This window comes from Falco punctatus (assembly GCF_963210335.1).
Source record: "Falco punctatus genome assembly, chromosome: 13".
Taxonomy (NCBI): domain Eukaryota; kingdom Metazoa; phylum Chordata; class Aves; order Falconiformes; family Falconidae; genus Falco; species Falco punctatus.
This window is the reverse complement of record NC_137593.1, coordinates 23,751,493-23,777,535: the sequence shown is the minus strand read 5'-3', so window position 1 is coordinate 23,777,535 and position 26,043 is coordinate 23,751,493. Positions and strand designations below refer to the sequence as shown.

General features: G+C 51.3%; 1 protein-coding gene across 1 annotated transcript; it reads left to right on the top strand.

Moving 5' to 3' along the window:
- The first annotated feature begins 16,262 nt into the window (after window positions 1-16,262).
- LOC308072475 (G-protein coupled receptor 35-like) lies at window positions 16,263-26,043 on the top strand. The gene is made up of 3 exons (XM_080409422.1): window positions 16,263-19,008; window positions 19,954-20,138; window positions 23,590-26,043. Exon 3 carries the CDS (start codon window positions 23,627-23,629, stop codon window positions 24,542-24,544), a length of 918 nt encoding a protein of 305 aa, XP_080265548.1. The 5' UTR covers window positions 16,263-19,008; window positions 19,954-20,138; window positions 23,590-23,626; the 3' UTR covers window positions 24,545-26,043.

Genomic DNA, 26,043 nt, shown 5'->3' with positions numbered 1-26,043 from the left:
TACAAATGGGGCAAGGAAACCACTCAGCAGCAGATCAGAGGTTTCTTCTGCATCCAGTAATGTTGGGGGTGGGGGGTGGGGAGGGCTGTGTAATTTCTAATGCTGATGTTAGAGTTTGTCGTTTCCCCTCCACACACACCTCCCAGGCTGCACTTTGGGAGTGATGCTGGCAGGTTCAGCTGAATATAGCTGGGGCTGCTGGTTATGCTGACGTACTCTGTGCAACTTCCCTTGGCACGTGAAGGTTTCGCATAGGCAAAGCTGGCTTGCTACCCTGTATAACTTTATCAGGGAGAGAGGTGGCACCAAACATCCACACTGCGGCTGCAGATGTTGTATGTCGTTTACAGTGGGTGTAAGCAGTGTGAGTGCCTCCTAAAGCAGCGGTGTGCAGCCTGGGTGTGATGCTAAGCTGTTCTCCTCTGGTGGTTCAGGGCTGTTACAGATGGGCAGAGGGATGAGTCTACTGGCAAAGCTTCTGGTCCACATGAGCGCTAGCTGGGGCAGAGCCCCGCTGGTGTGTGTCAGTGCCTGGAGCGTTAAAGCAGGCTGGGAGACGTTTTCAGCGCTGGGAAGCTTGAAAATAGGAGATACTGTTCAACTCGGCTCAAAGCGCTGTTGCTCTAAGCTTCTGTTTCTATAGTTCAGGCAACACCCCAGAGGTGGGAGGGTGATGCAGGGGCAGGTCTGTGTGCCTGCTGTCCCCACAGCCCCCTCCACCACCCCATGGCTCTCCCTCCGTGGGCAGCAGGGATGGGCAGTGCTGTCCTGGTGTGCCCAGCGCTGCCCCTTCCCCAGCCGGGACCCGGGGTCAGCTCTGAAAGCCATGAGGTTTGGAAGGGATCGCGGCGCTGCCTTCTCCCTTTGCATTCGTTAAAGCTTGTGGGCCTCTTCGGTAACCTCTGCAGACATGTGCTTTGCAGCCTGAATAAGGACTCCTGGGCTATGAGCTTTTTCCAGAAAAGCAACGGCTGAAGTGGGGAAAGCTGAGCCCCAGGTCCTGTGCCTTCTGCATGCCTGGGGGGCTGCTCCCCACACGCAGACAGGCGCCCTGTCCCCCATGCCCTGCTCTCCTGCGTGCACGCCCTGGGACCAGCGCCCACATGCAGCACCCCTGCATTTGGGGCTCCTCACTCTTCTCCCCTGGAGCTGCCGGGACCATCCCATCCCCCTTCCCATCCCCACCGACCGACACTTTGTCCTCCCTGCGGCACGAGGCCAGCTCCACTCCTTGGGTGCAGACCCCGCCGCCTCCCCCCGGTTCCCGGCTGCCCCCCGCCTTGCTCCCTGCAGCACCTGGGGTGAACCCGCACTGTTACCCTAAAGGGGAAGGGGCGCAGGGTCGGTGCCCGCCGCCAGCCACCAGCCGCTGGCTCCTCTCCCCTCCTACCCCGCAGGCTGAGACCGGGCACAACCTCATCACAGGTGTCCGGGAAGGGGCCTGCAGAGGCTGGTCTGGGGCATCCCACTATCCAGCAAGGTCTCACAGTTCAGGGAGTAGCTGCAGAGCTGGGAATATAAGTACATTCAGACCAGAACAGTCTCGGCTGTGTTTAGGCACTGAGCTACAGAAAATGCAGAACATACATCCCTATAGCGCTCAGTGATGTCTCAGCTTGGGCAGACAGAGCCTTCCAGAGCAAAGCTGTAAAGAGCACGGGCTGATCCAGACGCTCCTCTCCCTAAAAGTTCCAGGTATGCTCCCTGGGAGCCTGCAGCTTACTGATTTTCAGCTGTGTGGAAATATCAAGGTGCTGAAGTTCCTTGAAGGAGCAGGTTCTTGGATTTCGAAGGCAGAAGGAAGGTATTATTAGCAACATTAAATGGGTTTATCTCAATGACAGCTCTTCGGGGATGTTTCAGAAAATGCAAATTCTAGTTAAAAAAAATTTCAAACAGGAACAGCCAAAAGGGAAATGTCACTTGTCCACAAAACCCAGCTTCTGCTTCTGGCTTAACAGCAGAGTTTCACCAGCTGAGGCATGAAGGACAGGCTGCAGCCTGGAAGAGCTACTTGGAGCACCAGTACCTTTTGCAGCCCTAAATTCAGTGAGATGTGAGGATTTCTCGACTCCAAGGCTAGCAGCAGCTCTGTGTGGCAGCACGCAGGGATCATTCGCTCTACAGGACCTTCTGCTGGGGGGGCGAGTGGGCGCCAGGGAGGGCAACCAGGGCGGGGGGGGGGGGGGGGGGGGGGGGGGCACAGCTGGCCAGGGGCAGCCCTGCTGCTACTACCAGTGGTCCCTTCCCTGGGAAGCAGGTGGCAGTACTGGAAGGGATGTGAATGTGGGACAATTCATCCCTTTTCCAGGTCTCCCCTACTCTGCAGGGACAGTGTAATATATACTTTTTACAAGGCATATTTATGTTTCTGAGCTGGGCTAACTGGCGAGGAGCAGGGTGGCACTGGGGGAACAGCAGAAGGGCTTGCTGAGAGCATAAAAAACATTTTTCACCAGTATTTCCTGGGGGGGGGGGGAACCTATATAGTCCCAAATGTCTCTCCCTCTGCTTCATTGCTGATCTTCTGCTGGAGATCTTTTCCATCCTTCCTGATGTGGCTAAAGAAATAATATGTTTGTCCTGAGATCTCTGCAGTTCTTCACATTAATTTAGGATTAATTCATGTATGAGAACCCTGTGACGCATGTGATGGGAGAGTGTGTGGGTGTTGCTGGCGATGCCGGGCGGGAGCAGCTCCCACCTGCTGGGGGCTGCCAAGTGGTGGTGGGCGCTGGGGTACCAGGGGACACGCTCGCCCCTTCCGATATGGCCTGTGGTGCACGCCTTCAGGGGTAAGTCAGAGGTAAATTTAGACACAGTTTCAAGCAGAGGCGCATCTGATTTCACTGCACTTTTCCATTTTATTAGAAAAGCGCCTGTTTTGTTGCTGGGCTGTCGCAGCAGTGGGGTGCATGGAGGTGGGGGCCAGGGGCTGGGGCTGGGGCAGGGGCTGCAGCCAGCAGCAGGTTTTTTCTTGTTTGGTTAAGGTGACCTTTGATTTAGCGATGGCCACAAGATGGCACAGGGCCCCTCCTAGTAAAATGTCTATGTGCTCAGCGGAGAAACGGGTTTTTCAGGTTGCCTGAATCCAGGCTTGAGCAAAAGCTCCTTGGAAATGAAATCCAGCCACAGGATACCCGCGAGACCTGGGCTTCGAGGCGTTTCTGGGCTGTGCCAGCCAGGCAGAAGGCAGCCTGCACCCCACCTTGCATGGCCCATGCGGAGCAGCCCCGTGCTGGAGGGCTGCAGTGATGCTGTGGGGCCAGCCCGAGCTGGGAGGAGGTGGCTTTCAGGTCAACAGCTTGCTCGAGGGCGTTTTTTTTCTGGTGCCCCAGCTTATAGCAAAGGGATGGGTGGGTTCTTCATCAGGCTGGGAGATGCCTGTATCAGCTCTTGCAGGCTGGCTGGTGCAGGCGGCGCAGTCGCATCCTCGTGATCAGAGGCTGGGCAGCACAGGGCATGCGGCCGCTCGGGGAACCCGGAGGAGAGTTTTGTGGGGCAGCAGAAAAGGCCGTCGCCAGGGGTTCTGCAGTGGGCTCAGGGGCAGGATCCCGGCCACCCAAGGAGATGACATATTTGTCAGCGGATGCACAAGTGACCGGTAGCCGGGTGCTGTGCAGGCAGCTTTGCTGTTGTGCCACTCTGTTGAATAATAACAGTGTGCAGCATGTATTAAAAAACCATATTTTCTATGCAAATATCTTGATAATATCTGGAAAGGGATCCAGCCAATTCCTACCAGGTTGTACCACTGTTTGTGGTCCCCGCTGGCGTGTGTCCTGTAAATACCTCGTCCTGCTGGGGAAATGCAGCCTGTGTTGTGCGTGCTCTTGGCTGGCATCGGTGGGTCATTAAATAGGTACTGGGATGTTGAACTGGTTTCACCCAGAGGATGGAAAGCTGCGAGGGTGATGTGCTGGCAGCTCCAGGTGGCTGTATGGGAGCCGGGGCTGTTTGCTGGGAGGTGTGCGGGGGGGTTGGCTGGCGGAAACCCAGGGGAACCTCCCGCAGCGCTGTTTGGAGCCGTTCAACACAACACCAGGTGGCAAGTCCTGCGGCGATGAGGTGGTGGCAATATGGCACAGGGATGGTGGTTGTGGGCAGCACCCAAGGACCATCCCCTTGCTGAGGGGACCCCCACCATGTTCGGCTTGAGGGGGTGAGTGAGACCCTTGCAACCCCCATGATCCCCAACGGCCCTGAACAGCAGCAGCTGTCGGAGGCAATGAAGTCAGCAACAGTGCGGCAAATTATCTTTTCTCTCTTATTAATGATAAGAGAGGTAATAATCCTCCTACTGGACTAATTACAGCCAGTGAAAATATGGTAATGAAAATAACTCCTATTGCCAGTGTTTGAAGAGTTACAATTTACGTGAAAGAAAGAGGCTTATGCAAATAGCATTTATTATTTTGTACATGGCTTTCTCTTGTCCCATCTATCCTGATCTCAGCAAATCACAGTGTAATTAATCACAGAGGATTATATGCTGCAGGGGAAGGACTGGGAAATAATGTAGAAGCAAAACTCTGGTTGGTTCTGACTTAAACTTGGGCTATCTGTCACAAAGAACGTATTGCCTGCTCTGCTTCCTACCTGCCCCCTCTTCTTGCTGCCGTCAGAAATCCGTGCCGCTCCCCCAGAGGCTTGGCCGTCCGACTGTGCTCTGGGTGTCCCCCTGGCATCGCACGGCTGGATCCGTGTGGACCTGGAGGCAGCTCCTCTGTTCTTTGGGACACGTGTTGGGAAGGTTGAAGCACTTTCCTGCCTTGTCCACCCTTGCTTGCAAAACGCTGGTGGGGGTCAACCAGCCAGGTGCAGGTTATGGCCAGCTATCTGCTGGGGTCAGTAACAGTAACGCCTACAGTAATGCACTTGCCAGAGCGGTGCATAGTTGTCTGCAAGTAATATCCATGATAAAATCCTCTCACCATTAATTTACCTGTTCCTGGATGCCTGACCTCTGTAATTCCAATTACTGCATGGGATTTCTTGCCCTCCACCCTTTGGGTTTGGCCAAAGGCAGTAATGCAGAGATGTTTTTGCTGGCAGATCAGCCTAAGTGCCTCTAAAAGCCACTCCTCTTACCTCTTACTGCTCGTAGTTGAACATTTGATATGTGTGAAGGATAATTTGCTATCTGTCTTTTTGCTGTTGCAGTCGCCGATGATATCTCATCTTTATTCCCTGAAATAAAGTCTGTTAGCTAATGAGTTCCCTAATGATTATGTGAGTAATTCCTGTTGAACGATTGTTACTCTTTGCTATAAATGGGCAGGCTTAGAACAGGCTTTTCTATTGATGATTCTCATTCTTGTTTGAAATTATGGGTTCATATTTTTTGTTTCTTACATTTTTTTTATTATTATTTAATTCTCAATAAATCATCATCTCCTTGTAGGGCTGTTAGCCCCGAAGAATTTTAATGGGACTTGGTGAGTTTGAATAGTAGTTATGCTTTGCAGTGAGTTGGGGTAATCTCTTTATTTTGGTACAGACCATCATAAATATTAGTGGTTGCCATTAGGGAGCACCATGAGCATTTTAGCGAGATGCAGACTGCCTAGAATTACCTATTTTTTTAAAGGACTCAAATGCTTCCTGTGGGATCCCTTTGGGTTGTTCCATCAAACGTGGTTTGCTGGTCGTCTGCAGGGAACTTGGTCTCCAAACTTGTTGCTGCTGTGAGCGCTGCAGCCTTGGTCTGTTTACCCTTTTCTAGAAGGTAATAAATAATTATCAGATTTGAGCCATTTTAACTAAAACTCAGACAACAGTAGCCACAGGTAGTATTGAAGACTTTAGGAGCCCTGTTAATTAAGAGCCAGTTCCACCCACCCCACCCCGGTTACCAGGAATGGTTTGCAGTGTGAGGACAAACAGCAATAGCTGGAAACACGTTACAGGCAGCAGAACTCTAATTAGATGCTCAGGACAAGCTTTGCCTGCAGCAGTGCTGTCCTGGGATGCAGCTCCAGCGACGCTGCTCCCAGGGGTGCCGGGGGGGGGGGGGGGGGGGGGGCGAAGTGCTGGCCAGGTGAAGATGGGGGCAGGCAGGAACAAGTGTCTGTGCTTGCCTTGGAGCTCCCCAGCTCGCACAGCTTGCACCCAGCCGTCCTGCTGCCCAGCAGCGTGCGTGCACGTATGCACACACACACACAGAGTTTATCTGATTGCCGTTCAGATGAGACCTCCGCTGGGCTGCGAGTCCCTCTGCCACCCCTTCTCTTTGCCTGTTGCTGGTTTAGTGGTTGTTCTCTAAATAGCCCCTGATGCTACGTGAAATCTATATGGCTTCCAGTAGTGGCTCTGGTCCAAGCATGGTCATGAAGAGGAATGAGAAAGTTACACTCTCTAGCAAGGACGTATTCTGAGGTCTGCTTGGTTATACTGAGTTCAGAGAAGCCTGGTGTACCCTAGCCCTGAGCTGCAGGCTCAGCTCTTGCCACAGGCTGTGAGCAGCCTGTACCACTCTGCTTCCCAGACCACAGTGTTTCAGATGTCCCTGCAAAATGTTGCTCTTGGTAGTGTCTGTCAGTGCAGATCTGTAGTCTGTACGTACTCCTTTCTAGGCTTTCAGCTTCACAGCAAGACGAGGCGTGGTAGAAATTACAAGTACCGCACTATCATCCTTATAGAGCCAGCAGAGCTGAGAGATAGCATCCTCCTCTGTGCCAGGGAAGGCATCTGGGGAGGAAAGTGTGACTCAGGGAGCCTGGCAATTAAAACTGATGGATATCAAACTGGAAAGAAGGTTTTAATTTAGCACTGAGGGCAATTAGACACCAAAAAGACAAAGAAAAAGCAAAACAAATTCTTCATTGCTTGAGATCTTAGAGCCAGTGTCGTCTGTCTGGAAGAGGACCTGGTACAGAAACGGGGTGTTTCCCATGCAGAAACCTCAGCTGGAATCAGGGAAGGACTTTGGCTGGTTGGAGTCACTGACCCCCTTCCCTCGCCCCACAGGCCAGGCAGGTGAAGCTTGAAGGCTACAGCAGAGCCACGACATGAAAGGCATCCCTAGGATGCACCGAGGTAAAGAATGAATCCTGCCAGACTGGTCGCTGACACATAGATCCACAAATGCTGTTGTCTTATATGTTAAAAGGGTTAAATCTTACTTTCTCCCGTTTTTTCTTGTTTTCTTTCTTCTTTTCTGTACAGGATTAGAAAAGTCATGGTCCCAAAAAGATTTCTGGTCTACCACCATCCTTCATAGCAAGAGGTTCCTGAAGAGCCCCCCCAGTCCGTCCTCTCCCCCAGTGCCGCAGCAGGACTTCACGTAGCAAAGCATTTGTCTGCTGCGAAGCCACAAGTCACATCTTTGCAGTGACACCTGTGTATGTTTGGGGATGCAGCAAGTGTCGATACTGGCTTCTGGGGGGGCTGGGGGAGCCCAGCATGGGCAGCAGGGCTGGACTGGCGCACAGCTGGATACATGTGGCTGGCTGCCCTCCTTCCCAAGCAGGGGCTGAACCCTTCCCTGCCAAGGGGCTCGAGGCCGCGGGAGCTGTAAGTACCCAAATGTCAAAAGGAAACATCACTCTCACGGGGACCTGCCCATGCACTGTGGTGGACAGGGTGCAAACTCTCGCTCTTAAAGACCTGTAAATCGTGACACACAGTTAAAAAAATGTCCTTTAGACGCTTAGTTCAGACACTACTTTACCCTGAATGTAACCTCCTGGTAACCTGTGTTGTTATAGCATCCGACAGGATGATTAGAAAAATAAGTAGTAGTAATTCTCCACAGAGCTACTGCAAAATAGTCTGCAAGCAAAATGAAGATCGATCGCTGTTTAGGGGAAAAGCAATGCGATGATCTGAAATCAGGAAAGCAAATCAAGCAGAGATTTCCTGTGACAAAAGGTTTTCAATGAGATAAATGTAATTGAGTGGAAGGGAAAGGAAGAACCACAACATTCTGAATTAAGCATGTAAGCAAGTTCAGCAAATAATTTCTGACCTGTTGAAGCAGAGGACGTGGTTTTGCTTGGATTTACTGCCCCCAGATATTTCTGTATGAGGATCTAGGTCTGTCCAGCTGCCGAAGTGTCACTCTGGATTTACGCTAGTGTAAGAGGGAGCAAAATACAGCCTGCATCTGGTGTGAGGTGTGTGAATTTGGAAAGGTAAAGAAAAAAGTGTGCATGGAATAGTCCTGGAGAAGAGGGCTTCCCACTAGAGTGATGGTTTCTGCTGGGGAGACCAGTCTTCTGCGGCTCAAAGGCAGCTTGTGCCTTAACCTTTAGCAATAGTAAAAGGAAGCGAGTAGTAAAAGTACTGCTTGGCAATGGGAAAAAAAAAGACGAAGGGATGCGGGGGCTGTGGGGCGGCAGGTGGCAGCGTGTGGGGTGCAGGGCAGAAGGGCTTGGTGCTGGAGGGGCACATCAGGGCTTTCCCACCCCGCTATGCCCAGAGCCCACCTCCACCCACAGCCTGGTTTATTGGCTGCTGCTGGCTCCTCGGCACGGGATGGCTCAGGCGGGAGGGAAGCCCGTCTGTGCGGCTGAGCCCACGCAGGAGACTCTGCCACCATGTCGCTGCTGAGGGCCATCCCACCGCTGTACGCACGGGTCTCCATGGCTAAGGGGGACAGCTCTGCCCTCGCAGCAATGTAGGATCCATGTCCTTCTTCCTATGACGGCCAAAGGTTATGGGCATATCAGTAGTAGCTGCGTTTTAGTACCCCAGGGTTTCAATAAAACCATTCTATAACTCTGCCATCTTGTAGCAAAGTAGAAAATTGCTTTTAAAAATAATAATTATTTCCCACACCTGCAAGTTTTTAAACTTGAGGGTCTAGGAGGCAAAAATAAATATCACATCTCACTTTGTTGTATGTCTTCTGGTAATACCAGCAGAAGAGGTTGGGTTTTTGCCTTGACCTTTTACTTCAGGGAGGAGAGGTTTCATCTGCATGCGAGACACACCGAACCGTGCTCCAGGCCATGGTGAGTAGAGTGATTGCACATCTTGGTCAAAATGCCAAAGAGATACAGATGTAGTGAAATGAATGAGGCACGTTTGAGGGGCTGTTGGAAAGAAGCAGTCATCCGAAATTGCAGCAGCAACTTGCAGCTGCACATGCATCCCTGCAGGTTCCTGCTGCAGCATGACCCAAGGGCTCATGGGTTTGCTCACTATGAAGTATTGCGTTGGAGGGTGAATTTTGAGAGTGCATTTTAGACAGTGCCAGATCTACCCAGAAACCTCAGGTTGCAGGCGGAGATTTCTCATGAGCTTCTGCGTGTGCAGCAGTGTTGGCAGCAGCAGCGGCGGCTCCCAGCAAGTAACCCCAGAATTTTCCCTTAGGAGCGGTTAGCCCCGATCTGCTAACAGATCCATCTGTTATCCCTGATCACAGGGTTCATTGCTGGGAGAGGCACTCGGTGCCGTAACCCACCTCAGGTCCCTGAAGCAACCCGACAAGTGCGAGCAGACTCGGTCACATCACTGCGAGCCGGTGCCAGGCACTGATGAATAAGGAAGTCAGGAGATAACGGAGAAGTTTCCTGAGGACCAGCCTCCCACAGGAGGTCTTGCCTTCTCCAAAAACACCAGTACTGTTCTAAGTGAGTATTTTTAACCATTAAAAATACTTAAACCATTAAAACTTGGGAGAGGTAAAGGGGCAGGGGGGGGACCCAAATAAGAGGTTGTTGTGACTATTACAACAAAACTTGAGCAGGTCCAGAAGTCACTTGACAAACACCAAGTGAAACCCGGCCCTGAGCAGGCAGAAGATGGCATTGCAGTGGTAAGAAGGTGTGTGTTTATCTGCAGGCTCAGGGTCTGTATCACCAGCACCTGGAAAATGCCCTGTGGTCACAACTTCACACAGAGGAGCCATGGGGAAATTTGCACAGAAGAAATGTAATGGGGCAAAGCACACAAAGCCCCAGCCAACAAATGAACTTCATAGTTCAATGGGATCCGGGACAACTTTATGGGTTTCTTGGTTTTCCCTTCCTCCCACACTCCTGCCGCCTGCAGCTTGCTGCTCCTCGCTGCCCCGCGCTCGTGAGCGATGACGAGGGCTGGGAAGGAGAGTGGCCACCGCCACGGGGTGGTGTCTTTTTGGCCAGATCTCCTGCCCAAGTTTTGTTTCTTTTTTTCTAGGCAACATGGAGGTCTTCACGTGGGAAGCCCACCTGTATGTTGGCGAATCCAGTGCGTTGTCGGGCCTTGGGACGAAAGGGTGCCTGTGCACGAGGTCAGGGGCTTTTAAGTGTTGTGCTGCGTGGAATCCCCACCAGTGATGAGCAGTTGGATAACACAGAGTGAGTGAGCGATCAAGAGTGAAAGTGTCTTGGTGCAAATCAGTGGCTTTCTGTGGGCGCATTGCTTTCAGCTCCTCACCTTCACACGTGTGTGTTAACTGCGAGGTGCTGAAAGCCAAGATGTGCAAGCTCAAAATTACAGTCCAGTGGCAGATCCTGGAGCTGAACTTCCCAAACCACATTTGCCTTGATTTGTGTCCGTGCAAGGGGAAATGTGCCAGTCTCCCAGGTTCTGTGCTCATGGGCCATGCTCTCATTGCTCTTCGGTTTTATTCTCCGAGCGTAGTATGTCAGCACAGCTCCAGAAAAAGGAAAAGTTGACATTTACAGGTATGCTTATATGCTTCCCTGTTCTGAAAATCAAAGCAAACATGAACAACTTTTTTAATCTAAAAGGCAGTCCTGCAAAGGTTACCAATTAATCCAGCCACTGACATATTACATTTTCTGTAAACGCACAGAGAGATCTACAGCTCACACCACCCAGCAGGCTCAGGGTAGCATCATTTCCTTTAAATCCTGTTATTCCAATTGCACAGTTTAATTATATCGAATGCTCTGTAGCGTACGCAGGGGAGGAAAAACCCATTTGTCCTCGTTAGCTGGTGTGCCCTGTGGCCCCGGTGCTCTGGAGCTGTGTGATGTTATTGATGGATCCGGTGTATCTCTGGTAAGAAATGAGGATTTAGGCACTTGATCCTTGACGAGACATTGATCTGCGCTGGGGCTCGGACAGGTGCTTACACCGCTCGTGTGGTGCAATGCTCATGCAGCAGGGATGAACACCGTGCCTCAGTCCTTCAGCGGAGTCCTGTCACAGCCACCTGCCGCTGCCAGCTCCCTTGGTTAGCTGGGCACAGCCTGTGCCTCACGTATGGTTTGGAAACCGGTGGTGTGCTTGAGCCCAGACGGGAAGGACTTCACATGTTGGTTTTTGCAGTGACACTGGTAGCAGGTCTGGTATGGGTCACCCGTGGTGTTTAGGGGACCAGGACCAGGTGGAGACCACCATCCAGTGACTCCTCCGTGCCAGCCTGCCCTGGTGGCAGGGGCTTTCCCTGGCTGCTGGTGCTCCGAGGACCCTCACCAAATACTCTTTGCCAGGTTTCCACCTCCCCCTCGGTGCAGCCCCTTGAGGTCACCAGCCCAAGCCCTGCTGAGCAGCTGTGGCCATGTGCAGGCAGCACCCGGTGTGACGCCGTGCCACAGATGCTTTATCAGCCATCGCCACCATATCACTAACAGTGCTGACATGTTGTATTATGCTTTTTTTATATATGGTTCTGCAAATTTTTTTGCTGATTTGCTACCTTCCTGTGCATGGCTTGCTTCACCAGCAGCAAGACCGGTGGTTTACTGGTATGTAGGAACAAAGAAATTAAATTATAACTCTTTGGTCCCAGTAATTTCTGCTTAACCTCCCTCTCTAGAGTCAGTTAGCTTATTGCCAACTGACAATGTTGGTAAGAGGGTCAGGTGGAGAGGAACCTGATGAAGTTCCACAAAGGCCAGTGTCGGGTCCTGCCCCTGGGCAGGGACAGCCCCACGCACCAGCATGGGCTGGGGCTGAGCTGCTGGGGCCAGGTCTGCGAGGAAGGACCTGGCAGCGATGGCACACAGCAAGTTGCCCATGGGCCAGCAGTGCGCCCTGTGGCCAGGAAGGCCAGTGGGACCCTGGGGAGCACTGGGAGGAACGTGGCCGGCAGGCGGAGGGAGGGGATCCTGCCCCTCTGCTCTGCCCCGGTGAGGCTGCGTCTGGAGTGCTGTGCCCAGCGCTGGGCTCCCCAGTTCAAGAGAGATGGGAACTGCTGGAGAGGGGCCAGCGGAGGCTACCAAGGTGATGAGGGCATCACCCTTATGAGAACATCTCCCTTATGAGGAAAGGCTGAGGGAGCTGGGCCTGTTTAGCCTGGAGAAGAGAGGGGATCTTATCAATGCATACAAACATCTCAAGGGAGGGTATCAGGAGGACAGGGCCAGGCTCTTTTCAGTGGTGCCCAACAACAGGACAAGGGGCAACAGGAACAAACTGCAACACAACAAATTCCTTCTGATTATGAGGAAGAACCTCTTTACCTTGAGGGTGATGGAGCACTGGCACAGGCTGCCCAGAGAGGCTGTGGGGTCTCCTCTGGGGACGTTCAAACCCACCTGGACGTGATCCTGTGCAACCTGCTCTAGGAGAACCTGCTTTAGCAAGGGGCTGGACTAGATGATCTCCAGAGGGGCCTTCCAACATTGATTCTGTAATTTGCCTTCTGAAAATATTGAATGAAAGGGCAGCAAATGAGATATTCCTAAATCTTCATTTTTTTAAACTGTATTGCTAATTTTGTTTTCCATTTCAGTAAATGGAAACAGATCAGATGAAACAGCAACTTTTTGGGACAGAGGCACCATCATCTTTCATGAATGATGCAAGATGGATTTGAATCTGATTTGTCACTTCTCCTTTGCCAAGTCACTGCTAGTTTGTAAATGATCGGATAACCTCCTTTCTGAAAAATCCAAGTTTATGGAACACTTTTTCCCCCCGCCCCGTGCCTCTGTGAGCCCCCCGGCTGCTTTCCTGTCTCTGGTCTCCCACAGAAGTTTCACAGTTTAATGATGTATTTGGGTCCATGTGGCAAGGTATGGCCATTTGTCCATAAAGGCAGGATCCCTTGAGGACATGGGACCCAAAGAGGTGACTTTGAAAATGAGAAAATGGCCCTGTATCATCACTTTTGACTTTTTTTCTGGGCTGTTTCTAGCTGTTCCATTTTGGTGCCTGTGGGTGCACAGTGCACCGTTAGCTCCAGGTTAGCCGATGACTTGAGCAGTGCCGTGCCGGAGCCACCAGCCACCCCGGCACCCAGGAAGGCTGGTGACGTGCCAACTCGCCAGCTCCATGCCCCGGACGGGGTGGCCTGGGGGTGATGCCGTGGCCCCTGCTGGCTGGGGCGGAGAGTGGGGCTGGATGCAGTGGCAAGGGCTGGGGAGAGCTTCCCCGTATGTCCTGTAAAAAATGCCAGCACGTGGGGCAATAGAGCCATTGCTGTAGGGGAAAAACCCTCCCAGCTAAACTGCATGCTCTCATCTACATACATAAAAAACCAAGCTGTAATGTAGTCTAAAAGACAAGTGGAAAAATAAACATGGGGTACGAAGGGCAATGAATCCAGAGGACAGTGAGTTTTAAGAACGCTTTTCCTTCAGAAGATCAGTGTACATACATTTCCACCTAATCTATGCCATTTAATGCTTAGACGACCGAAAACAAAAATGTCCTGTTGGCAAAGTCCAAAAATATAAGCAAAAGCCTCTAATTCTCATACATGCTATATTGCAGAAGTGAATGTTCCTCCTAGTCTGAATTGCCAACTGACAACCCTCTGTTCAAATCTAAAACCAGAGAGGATAACTACAGGCAAATTACAGACCATTTGGTGAAAGCAGAGGATAAACTGTTCTCCTGGCAGCAGGACAAGGTCAGGCAAGCATGTGTCACAATTGCCAGGCTTACCTCCACTCTCTTCTGTTGCTTCCCATTAGCAAAACCCAATTAGTTTTGGGGTTTTTCTCTTGCAGCTAAAAGAAATTTAAAAAAAAAATCTGCTGGAGCTCTTGAAACATCAGGTATGTCCACTGAACCCTAGGGCGCTCGGAAACAAAATCGTTCTTGTATTTACATAAGAGCAAAAGGGTTTTTTCAGCTCAAGAAATCAATAATGTGATATTAATGAGGCTGAACAGGCTGATGTGCAGCCTGAAGAGTGCTAATTATCTGTTCCACACCATGTGTGCAGGACATAGGTAAAATTCATTCAAAACAGAGGCACCTGTGTGATGTATGGCTACAGCACGGTACGGTGGGGAATTGCTGTAGCCGGCCCTGGCACGAAGCACTGCTGGCTTTGCAAACAATGCTGTCCTCATGTCATCTTTGTTTTCTTCCTCCTTGGACACATGAATGTAAACTGTAAAAATTAAACTTTGCATCTGGAATTTTAATAAAGGTGAAGATGTTCCACACCCAAAGGACAGCACAGCAAAGTGACCTTACAAATTGATTAACGTAAGAAAGAGGTGTTCATGGTTGAGGGGTGGGAAGGAAAAAAAAAACAAACTACCCAAGTTAGAGTGTTTTTCCCTTGCTGCCATGGAAAAGGTGGTACCTTCAAAGGTCACCCAGACTGTCTTGCAAAGTTTTGCAGTGTCCCACGTAGGCGTCTCACACCACAAGCAAAACCACATCATCATCTAGTCCTCTTCACTGTATATGTTTTATCAACACACAAACAGATGTAATCTGTGTTAGATTAGCATCCTCCAGCACTGACATTTGGTATGAAATGGGTGACAAATGCCAGGAAAATACACAGGCCCTCAGGAAGACCCAGCAGGCACAGCCTTCTCCTGTCTTCCTTGGGGGAATGAATCCCTGTGTCCAGGCCAGACAGCCTGCTTGCAGGCAGGTGCCACTGGCCTTACTGGCACAGACCTACCTTCCCGCAGTGCTGTTTGGCTGCCACCATCCAAGAGGTCCTCTCCTGCCACATCTCTGTGTCCCCTGGCCACTTCCAGCCTTTGCACAGGGTGGAGCACATCAGTCCTGCCTGTACAGCCAGCCTGCCCTCATCTCTGTCCCCACATCCATCGTATTGTCCCCTGGACACCTTACCCTCCTCGCCTGCATCCCTCTTGGGGCTCTTTCCTAGGCCACCACATCCCAACTAGATGCTTCTCACCTGCACCTCCAACCTCTGCCACAAAACACTCCTCCCTCCCTCCCTCCTCCCTCCCCCCCCAGCTGAGTTCAGGCTGGCGCTGGCACTGTCAGCCACCACCGCCTTAGTCCCTCCTGCCAAGTGCAGCCTCCTGCACGCCTGCAGCGGCACACGAGGCTGCACCAACACCATTGCACCACCACCTCTGCAGAATCTCACCTCCTCTGCTTGCCAAAGGCTGCACCCTGCAATGCCAAATCAGCCGCAGATGCCGCACCCAGCACCGGGCTGGCAGGGTCTGTCCCCTGGGGGACACTCTGCTCTCCCCAGCCCGTGGTTGGGGCAGACCTCCTGGACAGGAGGAGGTGCATGTTGGTCCAGGCAGGGATGGCTCCCACCACATCTCCCTCAGCCGGTCCTGGGGGCTCAGGGCTAGGACAGGTGACCCACGACACCCTGCTGTCTCCGAAGCTGCCAGCACACCATGTGGGAGGCACTCAGGGCTTTCTGCCTCACCTAGGGGAGGCTGGGCAGCCTGTCCTGCTGGCAGCAAGGCCAGCAAGAGGTGCACGTCCCTTCACAGCTTGATTTTGGACTGCAGCACCCACCCCATCTCTGTCTCTCAGAGGTGGAAGGATGCATACTCAGCCATCTCTCTCACCTGTCCTCCTAAGATCTGCCCATGGATGGCAGAGCTTGGATGGACCCTGCTGACAGCTTGCTCAGTGATGACTCAGGCTATGGACAAACTGTGTCTAAGTGGCCGGTAGGATTGGAGAGCGAGCCGCCCTGTGATGAAGAGGAGGAAGAAGGATGAGGTGAGACACACTGCGGCGGTAGCACTGGCCGTGTATGCCATGGGCAAACCTGATCTGAAACACCTTCACACCTGCCTGTCATGTTTCACTGGGAGTGCTGCCTCAGTGTGGCAAAAGCCACGCTCAGCCCGTCCCGCTACACTCGTGATGCCGCCTGCCGGTCTCCCTGCCTGGCACCCTGCCGGAGGGGGCCACCCTTGCAGCCCACCGCGTGGGGCTGAGCTGCCACCTTGCCCAGTGCCACAGCACCACCCGATGCTGCCACTTTTTCCCACCTTGGTGCCCCAGTTCCCTCTGCAACAGGGTGCAAGGCAGCCACTCCGCCAGGGTTCGGCAGGCTCTGACCCCCAGCTCTGCCCGGCTGGCAGCCCACCCGCACGGCCACGGCAGGGGACCAGCCTCTCCCCACGCGTGGCTGGCCCTGTCACGGTGGGGCTGTGGGTGGGCTCTCGGTGCTGACAGTTCTGCAGAGCTGGCAGCCGTGTGACTCATCTCAGTGCTGTCTCACACGCTGAGGACACAAACACACTTATCAAGAAGTCTCTCCTGGAAGGGAAAGCACCATGCTTTTATGGTTTCCACTGCGTCATTTCCATCACACCACACCATCAGATGCTGAAGCATACTGCTGCCCTGAAGCATCACCCCTCACCGAGCCCCAGGGAGGTATTTGCTCCCTTCCCCACTGACCTGTGGCTTTTGTTCACTTAGCATTTCAGAGTTCAAAGCCTTGTCTTCCCATGTGGAAGTTGGGCATCCCTGCCTCTCTGCTGGCCCTCAGCCAGCCATCCACTCTGCAGTTTCGATGGGCTGCAGCAAGCACACTCAGTGAAGGATTTCTGTTTGTAACTGCTCCTGTCCCAGGCACTATACCCAGATTTTTGGACAGCAGCATGTAGAGGCAGAGCTGGCATCTTCCATAGAAAATCTTAGCCTGATCCTTTTACCTTCTCTGTCCTAAGTAATTTGCTGCTGCTGCTGCTCATCTCCTCTCCTTTTACAGCCAGATCTGCATGGTGAGCTGGCACTCACGGTGTGCTCGTCCCTGTAACAATGCTGACTTACTATCTTCAGAAAAGGTAGGAAGGAACATCGAGAGGACTACAGGACAGCCAGTCTCACCTTGATCCCCGGGAAAGAGGTGGATGAATTCCTCTTGGCAACCATTTAAAACCATACTAAGTACAAGGAGGTGATTTCATTTACAAAATCATGTCTCATCAACTTGTTAGCTGCTTCTAAAGGATGCCTTTTCTTGGTGAATGAAGTGAGAGCAGCAGGTGGTGTTCACCTCAACTTCAGTGTTGAAAGCCTTACTGTCTCCCATAATACCAGCAGAGACAGACAGCTGAAGTATGGGCTGGGAAATGGACAGTGAGGTGGTCGGAAAACTGGCTGAACCACCAGGCCCCAAGGGTCGTGGTTGGCAGCATGAAGTCCAGCTGGAGGCCAGTCCTTAGCGGAGTCCCTCAGATGTCAAGACTGGGGCGAATGATGAAGATGCCAAGTGGTACCGGCCTGGCGCTAGGGCAGAGTGTGCCCTCTGCAAGTCTGCAGATCGTATAAAACTGGGGGGCGGCTGATACACCAGGGGGTTGTGCCACCATTCAGAGGCACCTTGACAGGCTGAAGAAGTGGGCTGACAGGGACCTCGTGAGGCTCATCTAGGGGAAGTGCGAAGTCCTGCACCTGAAGAGTAATAGCCCCATGCACCAGTACAGGCTGGGGCTGACATGCTGGAAAGCAGCTTTGCAGAAAAGGACCTGGGATCCTGGTGGAAACCAAGCTGACCATGAGCCAGCAATGCAGCCCCGTTGCAGCACAGGCAGGCAACAGCATCCTGGCATCCTGGGCTGCATTAGGATGAGCATTGCCAGCAGTTCAAGGGAGGTGATCCTTCCCCTCTACCTAGCACTGGTGAAATACATCTGGAGTGCCGTGTCCAGTGCTGGGCTCCCCAGTACAAGACAGACACGGACTTACTGCAGCAAGTACAGGAAAGTGCCACAAAGGTGATTAAGGGACTAGAGCATCTCTCATATGAGGAGAGGCTGAAAGAGCTGGGACCATTCAGCCTGGAGGAGAGAAGGTTTGCAAGGATCTTATCCATATAACATTGGGTATAAACACCCAGTGGAAGGAAGTAGGGAAGATGGAGCTCTTAGCAGTGACAGTGAGAGGACAAGAGGCAATGAGCACAAACTGAAATACAGAAAAGTCCATTTAAACGTAAGAAAAAATGTTACTCTCGTGGTGATCAAACACTGTTGCCCAGAGAATCTGTGGAGACACCCTTGGAAATTTTCAAAACCAGACTGGACATGGCCCTGGGCAATGGGCCCTGTGCAAGGGCTTGAAGTAAACCTCAAGAGGTCTCTTCCAATCTCAACCACTCTGTGAACAAGACCATCATCCTGGGCTCTCAGTCAAAAATAACTCAAAGTATCAGCCTCTGTTTGGGATATGCAGCTGCACCTACCACAGGCGCACAGCTCCCACAGCGTTTCCTTTGTGGCTGTCCTGACACGTGTCTTTCCTGGCCTTAAACCCCTGCAGTGACCCTCCCACCCCTCTTTCACGCTGCAACCCAAAAAGCCATCGCAGCCTTTCATATCAGCACACTTCCCTGCCTTCTTCCACCACAGCACCTCACAAATGCCAGATGGTGTCTGAGGGTCTCACCAGTGTGTGATTCAGAGACATTTTATGTGGCTCCTACCTTATGCACTGACGGTTTGGTCTCTGCAACAGACGAACATGGGGGCTTTGGATGCCTGGTTGCCTCCTGAGCGCTGTGATCAGCACACACATCTCTGTGGTTATAGGGTGGCTGCAAGGTGCGAAAGCCTTGTGGTGGAGCGGAGCGAGTGGGTCTTATCTTCAGGATGTTCTGTCAGGTCCTCTCCCCTGCACAGCCTTGCTGGACAGCTGTACTGCAGCACTTCCTCTGCTTGATGCCACCTGATGCCTCCCAAGCCAGGGACACCTGGGCCACGTCAGCATCCTGCCAGCCTTTGCTCACCACACCAGTGCCCGTGTGCTCTTTGCCCCTGAGCCCGAGCCAGCAGGCTTCTCTTCTCTCACAGCTCACCTAGCCAGGAGAGCACCCGTTGTGCTGCTTTATGAGCAACCAATGACCATTAGCACCTCTGCAACCTGCAACGAAGAAGTGTTACAGCTGATCAGGTTCTAAGGGTAAGTGGGCAGTGAGACAACTCCCCGCTAGCTATTTTGCATGCTGATTATCATCACCAACTAAATAGCCCACCACTGAGCCCTTTGGAGCTTACAGAATGCAGGGTGTGACCAGGGAGGCTCTTCGCCAGCCATGTGAGATGCCAAGGCCTTGGTTCAGTCATCAGCCTGAAGGTCCTGGGTGCTTTGGCTGTACCTGTGCTCAGAGAGGAGTGCACGCTGCAGCCCTGCTGCTGGCCCCACTGTGGCCATCTCCTGCTCCACCCCTGCCGCAGGCACTAAACCCAGGCCAAGGGGCTGTTTGGGTACCGTGGCCTCCACCTGAGGGCGGCTGGGGAGACCTTCTCCAGCCTAGAGAGAGCCTGTACTACGTGCCAAGCTGCTCAGTGTGCCCACCTGCCCGCCCAGAGCTGTGCAAGCATGGCTCTGTTCTGTGAAGGTATCGGGGGACTACTGTCCAGTTATAAATGTCATGCTTCTTATTTCATTTTCTGCAATAAGTGTTGGACTTCTGTAAGATACATTATCTCTAAACTGCTAGTGTTGCACAGCAGTTTAATTTTATTAGATCCTAACTTGCAGAATATTTTTTTTAAATAATTTTTGCAGTTAATGTATTGGCTTATATTGTGGTGGATTTGGTTAATGGTTGGACTCGATGATCTTAAAGGTCTTTTCCAACCTAAATGATTCTATGATTCTACAGTTCTATGAATTAATTCAGCACAGGGTGATCTAATACCATATATCACATCTTCCTGGCCTTGCTTAACTGCAGGTTTCAGCACAGCATTTCAAATCCACAGCTGCTGAGTACCACTGTTAGCCCTTGAACGCATCGTTTTAGAAAGTGCTGAATTCCAGTGAGGCACCAGACCTCACTGAAAAGTATTGCCACCGGTTATCTGGTTGGCAGACCAAACTGACATGAAATCTCCTACACAGGAGGAGGAGGTGCTATAGAAACTTTCAAGTACCAGCCAGCTTTTGGTGCCAGGTACCTGCCCTGCACATCCAGCTTGTGCCTACCCTCCAGCCCCGCCGGCTGGCCCTGCTCCTCCTGGCCAGGATGCGTGGCTGCCCTGCCTCTGTCAGGACCTGCTGCTGATTTTGTGGCACTAAACCTACAGGTAATATCACTTTGTTTTATTCTCTCTTGCTTTTCTGTGAATTGCTGCTCAGGGTCCTGCTGTGGCTGGGAGGAGGGAGAGGAGGCTTAGGCGCCCAGTTTCTGCAGGGCAGGGCAGTCCTGGCCACACAGAGGTCCATGCAATAGGTTGTGATCATTAAACCTTGTGTTAAGAGTTTCTGCTCTTATTCCAAGGTATTCTCTGGGGTCTTCGCACACAGCATGTTACTTCCTAACAGCAGCTGGGATCTGGAAGCTAAATTCATCCCAACGTGGGAAACAAGTGATTCCAAAAGTTTTCTTTTTTCTCTAAGCAAACCCTTGCACTCCTTTCCAGGGTCTTTCAAAGCAGCGCTATGGCTATGATGACTACATTACTGTTTTCAAAGATGCGCTGATAGATGAGCCTGAAAGAACACAAATTGCAAACACCACCACCACCACCCCCCCCCCAGAAACCAGCAAAAAAAGTGCTGTCCCTTAGATCACCGCGTTTGATAGAGCTGTGAATGACAACAGCAAGGTCAGAGCAGGCAGTTTCCAGATTTCTTTATGCTATTTGGAAACTAAATAAAAGTTAAAGTGCCATGGCAGGGCCCTCGCTTAGGGCTCTTCTGCCATGGAAGCACTTTGCCTGGTCGCTCTTCTTGGCTGTGCTTCCCCCCCCAGGTCAGCTGGCTGCCCGGGACTTGGCCGCCTGTGCCCGGGATTGGGCTAACACCCCTGTGAAGTACTGCCCTGTCCAAGTCTACTCTCATACCTGTGTAGCATATTTATTAAATCTTTGCTGGCAGCTACCCATTCAATTTATGCAAATGTTGGTGAAAATCAGGGCAGCTGCCATGGAGGTGGCAGGTTTGAAGGTGGTTGATACAGAAGATGCTGTGCTGTACCACATACTTCCCACCCCGTTTTTCTTCTCCCTGCCCCTCTACTCAGCTCCAGGTCCCTTCCCTCACCCACCATGGCTCCCATGCTGTCCTTAGCCATTTCACCCACCGCATTCACCCTTCACCCCTCTGGTACCTGCTCACTTCTGAGCTCTGCACACAAGGAGGGAGGGAGATTTTACGCACCAGACTCCCCCTCCAGTGCAGCTGCTTCCACAGTGGCCACCCTGCTGGGAAAAACCACTGGATGTTTGCCATCATGGTGCTACTGCAACACCCACTGTACCTTCAGTCTGCCTTGCTTCTCCCCCTCCAAGCTCTCTGTTGTCTAGAAGAAGCCTGCTACTCCTTGAGCTGCTGCTGGAGGAAATGAGCCCAGCCCCGGCTTTCCTCCCCAGCCGGTCACCAGCTTCCATGGCAGGGCACAGCTGCTGACTGGCCCTCCCCAGTCTATTATGGTGGGGGGAAAGCAGTACACACCCCACCTTGTTTGTCAAGCCCCAGCCTATTCCTGGTCCTCCAGCAACAGCAAGACACTGTTTTACAGTCATCTCCATCCTTTTCTCACAGCTGTATGTTGCTGCCTAGCCCCTCTGATGCTAGAGCCATCTTTTGCCCCTCCTTAAGCATTTCCAGCAGCCACAGGATATGCTAGCTTATCAAACTGCATCTCTTTAAAGACATTTTTTTGCTCAGCCATACTCTGTCTGTGCTACGTGGCCTGCTTTGACACCTTCTGCTTGTTTCCTTCCTCCTCTCCACACCGGTCTCTGAGCTGCCTTGTGGCCTGGAGCACTTGTGAGCCACCTCCAGCCCCAAAGGTGGTGTCCACCAGAGCCCTTCCACGCTGCAGCACACACCAGCACAGCATGCCTGCGCCGTACCTCAGCATGGGGCTGCTGCTGGCACTGCACACCGGGGCCAGTGAAAAGCAACCTGGGCATCAGCCATGCCAGCAAAGAGATCTGCCTCGTACAGTGAGTGAGCATAACAAGGTGGCTTCAGCCCTTGATGTAAGACGTTTTCATGCTACTACTTACTCTAGTTCAGCAAGATTTTCCCGAAGTGACAGCTGTAAGCTTCCTTCCAGGGTGCAGGCAGGGAGCCGCAAGCCTCTGCTGGGAAAACCAGACCTGGGCACTTAAGAACTGGGAGAGAGCTCCATGCAGGAGTCACAGTACTGTCCGTTGGTGCCCAAGACACTTGCATATCCCCCCAGCAATAGAGTTATTTGTGTCTTTATTGGTTACTTCAGAACTGGAGTCTGGTTTTGCAGGCAGTGCCCTCACCGCCTGCACACAATACCTGCATTGCTTGCAGAGGCAACTGCTTAGCCAGGCATGTCCAGCCGTGGTGTCCCTTCCTGCACCTGTGAAAGCTGTAGGATTTAACCACATCCCTCAATACTTTCCTGTTAGAGTGGTAAAAACCTAATTTTAAATTAAAAGGTTAAAATTCTTTCCAAAGCACATTTAGATGCAAGCAGACATTCAGTGACACAAACGCAGAATTACCGGTTCAGATAATTTCTCCATATGCATGTCACATAAAGCCACTTTGCCCAGGATGGGGTCTGATGAAAGCTGATTGTTATCTGCCCACAAAGTCACACTCTTCACACAACCAATACTCTTGTGAAACATCTAGCAGCTGGTGTGACAGAGGCTCAGTTACTACTACTTACATCTCATGGATTTCCCTGGGTGGCAGGGCGCCTGCCTTGAGCAAACCTTAATGGCAAGTTCCCTGTTTTGCACCAGTGTTCCTTCTTTCAGGTGTTCTGTCTCCTTTACATCTGCAGACTCATATTCTCTCCTGGAACAAATGGGCTTGAAACCCTTCCACCCCCATTCCCCTCCCAAGGATGTGGAGAGCAGCATGCCTCACCGACTCTCTTGGGGTTTCACATGTGCCTTTGGGATGCAGGAACGCAGAATCAGCTCTGTTTTCCTGTATGTAGCAGGAGCTCTGGGCTCACAAGGCAGCCCAAAGGCTCAGAAACCTGCCCAGTTAGAGCCAGAGCATGAGGATGTCTACTAAGGAAAATCTGCTATGCCCTTTCAGCCCATCACTGCTCTAGTCTGGCTCCCAAGCCAGCACAACTGGTAGAAGAGCTTTTGCTCATGGGGTGCACTGGGCTTTAGCTTTGGTTGCTGCAGTCCCTGCCTAGCTCAAAATCAAGCTAAGGGCAATTTTATCTTATTTGCACAGCCTGGTTTAAGGAATTAGTGTTCACATTGTGACAGGATGCCCATGCTATCTATAGGAGCTCTTCTAAGTATTATTTACACACCCCCATTCATATCTCCCTATTTAATAAAGGCTGTCTACCATGTCCTATTGGAAGTGTACCTTGAGGTATTTACTCCTAAACTGAGTAAACATAAACAAAGCTTGACAAAGGATGTATCCCAGTTACAGGCTGACTGAGAAGGCCAGCTCTGTAGCCTCAAATTCACATGCATAACAAAATAAATACTTACTTAAATAGCCTTTTTTATAGGAGCCATGTATCTGTTAAGAGGTAGGAGGAAAGTCTTACCATGTCTTTTCCTATTTCAGGTCTCAGAACATCATACAACATCTACACATCAGGACAATGAATGCGTCCAACAGCTGCAATGTCGCAAATCTAGAACTGTATCACAGTGTTCGTCTCATTGAATTCTGTCTGTATAACCTCATTTTCTTTTTTGGAGCACTATTTAATGCCCTTGCCCTCTGGGTGTTCTTCTGCAAGATAAAGAAGTGGACAGAAACCAGGGTGTATGTAATCAATTTAGTCCTTGCAGACTGCTTTGTCATCTGCATCTTGCCTTCCATGGCTTATTTGCTCTGGAATAAGGCAACCCGAGATGAGCTCTGCCAGTTTATAGAGGCAACGTATTTTATCAACATGGTAGTGAGCATCTACATAGTTTCATTTATCTCCATTGATCGATACATTGCCATAAAGCACCCCCTGAAAGCCAGGACCTTCAGGTCTCCATCAAAGGCTGCCTTTCTCTGTGGGCTTCTGTGGGTCTCCGTGATAATCGGGGCCACCTTTCAGTTTCAGCAGAGACACGCCGCACTCTGTTTCCAGAAGGATACCACTGCGCCCACTGTTCTGAGCCTGCTTTCCATTTTCTTTGTTTTCACTCTTCCGTTAGCAGTCTTCATTTTTTGTTCCACAGAAGTTATCAGGAACCTTAAGAAACGCCTGAACACAAATTCATTAGAGGACAAATTAACCCAGAAAGCTGTTCACCTTATTTATGCAAACCTGATCATATTTTTGATATGTTTTGTGCCAGCCTACCTTGGCGTGTTTGCCAGGTTTGTAATGGAGGGCATTGGAGTTACCTGTTTCCTGCTCCAGGTTACAAAGAACTTCTCCTCCATGACAAGGTGTATTGCCACGTCCAACTGCTGCCTGGATAGCATCTGCTACTACTTTGTGACCAAGGAGTTCCATGAAGCCCTTCTACTGCCCAGACCCAGCACTGAAAAAATAGAACAAATCCACCCCTTGTAGACACACACTTGCTAAAGGAAGCGGAGGGTGGGGTGGGTGTCAGGGGTGACAAAAAGCATCAAACCCAACATGCACCCCCCCATATTTCTGTAAGATCAAGAGAAGACACAGCTTCAGTGTTATTGGGGTAACTATTGCTCTTTCTCTTTAGGAGGTTAGGTTTAGCATGGCTAAGTTAATTGCAATTTATACTCTATGTTTCTGTTAAATGAGTAAGTTATTTCAGAGGTGTGTAAAAGTGAGTGTGTAACTGCTGGTTGTTAATGTGTCTCCATCGCACCCTCCAACACCTACTTGTTACTCTTACAGGAAGACAGGTGACCTACATATGTCTCCCTGTTTTAGTTCATTTTACAGCTAAAGGCAATTGATAATTATTGCCAACACGTACAAAATAATACATCATGTTTTACCTCATTGTGCATTTTAGGTTGTTTGCATTATTAAAATAATCCAGGTGTTTTTTGTTTTTTTTTTATAGTATTCCTTTGACGTGCTGGGGGAGGTTCAGGCAGTACAAGCATATTCTGAAGTACCTGGCCTTCCAAAACCAGCCTAGACTCTGCTGCCTGCCCTTCCCCTTCGGGTCAATGGGTCAGACAGATGCGAAGGAACACTTTGAGGATGAAAGCAAGACTTGTCCGGTGCCATAAAGGCACAAAGTCCAGGAGATTTCAAAGCAGAGTCAGTCCTTCTGTCAGCTCCCCCCCTGCTGCACTGCTGAGCCCTGGCACAGAGACACATCCTTAGAGCAGCCACCCCCAAGGGCTGCTGCTCCCACCCGTGGGGAAGCCCTTTTAACCCTACCTAGACCTTTGCCACCTGTGCATTGCTGTTCCCTGGGTTTATGTCACAGCAGGAGGCTGGCCCTCAGGTTCACACTCCTGGCTGCAACTCAGGGTCAGCGTATCACGCCACGGCTGACCCCATGGCTGGACACGGCTGCATCCATTTCTGCAACCTGCCCACGTTGCCATCCCTAACTTTTCCATGGGGGAAATGCATTTGTACATGAGTCAGCAGCCTAGAAAAGTCAGGGGAGATGGGGAGTGGGTTGACCCTCTATACGTTATTCAAATGCTCCCTAGGACTGGGTGCTTTTTTCTTTCTAAATACTGAAAAATCTCTGAAATGGCCCCCAAGCTCTGCCCAGGCAATGCTCAGAGCACTCCAGCAGACAGTTCGGAGGAGTCTTCCTTGCCCACTTACACAGTTTCCCTTGTGACCTACATCTGCTTTCAGGGAGCCCACAGCTGCTGCTTAATCTGCTGTTGTCACCTTTGGGACCACAAGCTCAGGAGACATGAATTAATGGGACAAATCCCAAGGGAGTCAGCGCCTGATTCCCATCAGCTGGCTCACATAGATGGGACTGTGACTGCTGCAGCCAACAGACAGCAAAAGCCATCAAAATGACTATGAAATACCACTGGGACATGTTCTTAAACATGTTTCTAAAGTCCTGACGCTGATGGTGTGCTCACTGTCACGCCGGTGTG